General features: G+C 59.0%; 1 protein-coding gene across 1 annotated transcript in view; it reads left to right on the top strand.

Moving 5' to 3' along the window:
- Window positions 1–84, top strand: part of LOC126566759 (uncharacterized) — a 1,680-nt gene extending 1,596 nt beyond the window's left edge. Inside the window, exon 1 of the mRNA XM_050223289.1 lies at window positions 1–84. This exon is cut by the window's left edge and continues 1,596 nt beyond it. Within this exon, the coding sequence (XP_050079246.1) occupies window positions 1–84 (84 nt within the window).
- Window positions 85–5,000: the final 4,916 nt, after the last annotated feature.

Raw genomic sequence — 5,000 nt, 5'->3', positions numbered from 1 at the left:
AAGGAAGTACGCTGTATGAGGTGTGGCGGCCCTCATCGCATTGCCGCGCTCAGCTGCAGAGGAGGAGGACGGACGGGCGTGTGATGGCCTCAAGCCTCCAGGTCCTCCAACTCAACATGAACCGGAGCAGAAGTGCCCAGGACCTGGCACTTCATACAATGCGAACGGAGCGGGCGGATGTACTGGTTGCGTGCGAGCTCTACTCGGTACCGGACGGAAACGCGAACTGGGTGGTCGACTGCGACAAACACGTCGCCATCATCGTCAGCGGCCACTCCCACCCAGTTCAGCGTATAAGGAGTACGGGCTTTTCCGGTATCGCGGCGGCCGACGTGGCGGGCATCACCATCATTGCCTGCTATGCGCCGCCGAGCCTCGGGATGCCCCAATTCGACGACCTTTTGGAGCGCATCGAGGTGCTGGCTACAGGGCTTTCCCGCGTGCTTTTGGTCGGCGATTTTAACGCGTGGAACAGCGCCTGGGGCAGCACGCGCTCCAACAACAAAGGAGAGGAGCTACTGGCACTGGCGGAGGGGCTCGGGCTCGATGTCCTGAACCTGGGGGGGGAAGCCACCTTCCTCGGGAACGGCGTCGCCCGCCCGAGCATTGTCGACGTCGCCTTCGCCAGCACGGCCATCAGTCGCTCCGACCTCATTGGGGATCCGAGGCAGGAGTGGAGGCTGTTGCGGGCTTACTCGTACAGCGACCATCGCTACATCCGCTTCGCAGTTGGAGACCGGCCGACAGCCATCAGTCGGCGAGCAACGAGGGAGGCAGCACCGGCAGTACGAGCGGCTGGCCGAAGATGGCAAACGCGCCAGTTTGACGGCGAGCTGTATCGCCTGGCGTTGCAGGCAGCTCGTTTCTCGGAGAGGGCCACAGATCCGGAAAGCTTCACGCGCATCCTGAGCCGGGCGTGCAGTGAGACTATGGCGGAAGTCTCTCCTGTAGTCGGCCACACCGGAAAACCGGCGTATTGGTGGACGCCGGAAATTGGCCGACTGCGCGAGGAGTGCCGCCTGGCCTGGGAGAGGACATCTGGCGCATTGGCTGGCAGCGTGGCCCACTCCGAGGCCGTCGAGCACCATCAGGACGCCCGCCGTAGGCTGACGTCAGCCATCTTGGCCAGCAAGAAGGAGCGGTACGCTGAATCCATTCAGCAGCTGGAGGACGACGAGACAGGTCGGTGGCTGGGGGAAGCGCTCAAACGGCTATGTGGCAGCCGTGTGGCAAGAGAGAGCGATCCGTCCACGCTAGGACGAATCGTGGACGCTCTTTGCCCGGACCATCCCCCAGTCGACTGGCCAATCATCGAGCCGGACGGCGTCGGTATCAGGTCGGTTACTGAGCAGGAGTTGCTCGACATCGCGGCCGGCCTGAACCCTAGGAAGGCGCCCGGATTGGACGGACTGCCCAATGCTGCCCTCACGGCAGCCATCCGGGCGTACCCGTCGACGTTTGTCCGGTTATACCAGGAGCTGTTGGATGCGGGCCGCTTCCCGGACCAGTGGAAGAAGGCGAAACTCGTCCTCATCCCCAAACCGGGGAAACCGCCAGGCGAGCCGTCATCCGTGCGACCAGTGATGCTACTGGATACACCTGGCAAGGTGTTCGAGCGAGTACTGCTGAACCGCCTTAACGACCACATCGAGAGACCAACGGAGCCGATGCTTTCCGAGCGTCAATTCGGCTTCCGATGTGGTCGCTCCACCCTTCAGGCGGTTGAACTGGTGGTCGAGGCTGCCAGATCTGCCATGAGCTTTGGACGCACTAACCGGCGCGACAAGCGTTGTCTACTCGTCGTTGCGCTGGATGTGCGCAATGCGTTCAACTCGGCGGACTGGCAGGCCATCGCGGAGGCGCTGCACGCAAAGGGAGTACCAGCAGGACTGCGCCGCATCCTGCAGGAGTACTTCCGGGACCGTGAGCTCACGTACGACACGAGCTCCGGCCCGGTAACACGTCGAGTAACGGCAGGAGTTCCACAGGGATCCATCCTCGGTCCCACTCTGTGGAACATCCTGTACGACGGCGTGTTGAGTGTGCAGCTGCCCGAAGGAGCAACGATCATCGGCTTTGCCGACGATTTAGCAGTACTGGCGAGAGGGTGCACACCGGAGGAGGCGGCTGGAGTAGCGGAGGAGGCGGTTACAGCTGTTTCGGGTTGGATGGAGCGACATCGGCTGCAGTTGGCCCCTGAGAAGACGGAGATTGTTCTCATCTCCAGTCTCAGAAGGGGCCACCCAGAGGTGCCCGTATCCATCAACGGAGTGGAGGTTCGATCCAAGCCTGCAATTCGCTACCTCGGGGTTCAGCTTCACGACCACCTATCGTGGAAGCCACACGTCGAGAAGGCCACGACGAAGGCACTCCGTGTGGTGAAGCTGGCCACCGGCATGATGCCAAACCATGCCGGACTGGGGATGGCGAAACGCAGGCTGCTGGCGGGGATTGCGGACTCCATCGTCAGATACGCGGCACCCATCTGGGCGGAGGCGGTGAAGCTCCAGTGGTGTCGACGGAAACTGGAGCAGCTGCAACGGCCTTTGGCGAAGGGAGTGGCGAGAACCTTCAGAACCGTCAAATACACGACGATGGTGGTATTGGCGGGGCTGATTCCGCTTCACCTCCAAGTGCTGGAGATGGCCCGTCGACACAAGCGGAACCAGGACGCTTTGAGAAGGGGAGTGATGATCGACAAGGAGGTGATCAAAAGGCTCGAGCGTTCGGCGACCATGGCGATGTGGCAGACGTCATGGGACGAGGAGGCAGCACTTCCATCCGCGAGCCGTTTCGTACGCTGGGCACATCGCATCCTGCCGAACATAACTGCCTGGGTAGGTCGGAAACATGGCGAGGTTGATTTCCACCTGAGTCAGGTGCTCTCGGGACACGGCTTCTTCCGAGAGTACTTGCACGCCATGGGTTTCGTCTCTGCCCCGACCTGCCCATTCTGCGCCGACAACGTGGTCGAGTCGGCTGAGCACGTTATGTTCGTGTGCCCACGGTTCGCGGATGTGAGAACCCAACAGCTGGTCGACGAAGGGGGCGACGTAGTTACTCCCGAACGGCTGGTGCCGTGGATGTTGACCAGTCCGGAGGCTTGGCAGTCAGCAGCGGAAGCGGCACGGCGAGTATGCCGCTTCTTGCAGCTACGCTGGCTGGAGCACCAGGCGACGGAGAATGTGGCGGTCATGGCTGACATCCACACAGCTGCGCAACGGGAGGAAGCAGCACGACGACAGGCCCGTCGCGAGCGGCATAACGAGGGACAGCGGAGACGGCGTCGAGAGAGGAACGAGCGACTGGCTACAATCAACCCGGACGAAGGGGCTGCCATATCGCGTCCTATGGTAGCCCAAGCAAGGAGAAACGTACGCAACGCTGGTCCGCCCTCAGCCGAAGTCCTCCTTCGTAGACGGCTGAGGCGAAACCAGCAGCAGCGGGCGTATCGCGAACGCATGCGAGCGGGTACACTCCCTTCCGTTCGTCCGGGGAGACTGCGCCGAGACAGGGAGCCACCGACTGTGGAGGAGGTAGAAAGGAGACGGGCAAATCGGCGTGAACGGGAGCGAGCGAGGCGACACGCAGAAGCCGATCGCCGCCGCAACCTATCAACCGATCGATTGAGTGGAGTCACCAATCAACCGCCTTCAATCAACCGGAGCAGGCTGATACCGAGGACGTTTCGGCACCAACGGCCTCAGGGGACGACAACGGCCAATCACTCGTCAGGGAGCACGGCGAGTAGATTGGCCCAACAACAAGCGCTTCGTCAACGGCGGCGGACAGACGATGCCGATCGCAGACGTGGTGTGATGTCAGAGGACGCAGAGGCTGCCACTACAGAGGCGGAGACATCCGCGCGTTAATTTTCGTGGCCAACGGGCCTTTATTTATGTAACATAAAAATAAATATATATAAAGGAGAAAAGTTAAATAATAGGAGGAGCGCCTGGCCCATGCGCGTGTTTGGGTCAGGACGCATTACGGCCGACGGTTACGCCCGTTTGGGAAGGCCGCCGGCTAGGGTGTTAGTGCGTGTTTTGTAACCTTTTGTATTTTTGTAATAATTCGTTAATAAACACGTACATGTTTGATAAAAAAAAAAAAAAAAAAACGAAGTGGAGCTTGCGGCTTAATTTGACTCAACACGGGAAAATTTACCAGGTCCGAACTTATCGAGGTAAGACAGATTAAGAGCTCTTTCTCAAACTTAAGGGTAGTGGTGCATGGCCGTTCTTAGTTCGTGGAATGATTTGTCTGGTTAATTCCGATAACGAACGCGACTCAAACAAGCTAACTAGAACGCTGTCAGCAGTGTGCCTCCGGGCACACCTGACGTTACGGGGCGGCGGCGCCTTCACGGGCGGTCGTCGCACTAGTTTGCCCTGCTTAGCGGGACAACTTGTGTTTAGCAAGGTGAGATTGAGCGATAACAGGTCCGTGATGCCCTTAGATGTTCTGGGCTGCACGCGTGCTACAATGTGGGCAGCAGCGTGTTCTCGCCAATTGGCGCCCCCATTCCGAGAGGAACGGGAAATCACCCAAATGCTCATTTAGTTGGGATTGGGGACTGCAACGGTCCCCATGAACCTGGAATTTCTAGTAAGTGCTAGTCATTAGCTAGCGCTGATTACGTCCCTGCCCTTTGTACACACCGCCCGTCGCTACTACCGATGGATTATTTAGTGAGGTCTCTGGAGGCATACCTTCCGCGGTTCCTTCGTGAGCTGCAGTTGGCACGGCCGAAGTTGACCGAACTTGATGATTTAGAGGAAGTAAAAGTCGTAACAAGGTTTCCGTAGGTGAACCTGCGGAAGGATCATTACCGATCACCCGCTTAAAGTAGCAAATGCATCGTCGGCTCAAAACTGACGCGCACATCTATAGTTCACGTAGCGTTACCCGCACCAAGGTAAGGTAACATGCCAGTGGGTGATATTTCATCATGTGATGATCATGGCCCATGTTTGCAGCTACACTGTGTGGACTGTTCG

Source organism: Anopheles maculipalpis (assembly GCF_943734695.1).
Source record: "Anopheles maculipalpis chromosome X unlocalized genomic scaffold, idAnoMacuDA_375_x X_unloc_29, whole genome shotgun sequence".
Classification (NCBI taxonomy): Eukaryota; Metazoa; Arthropoda; class Insecta; order Diptera; family Culicidae; genus Anopheles; species Anopheles maculipalpis.
This window is presented reverse-complemented; position numbering and strand designations above follow the sequence as displayed.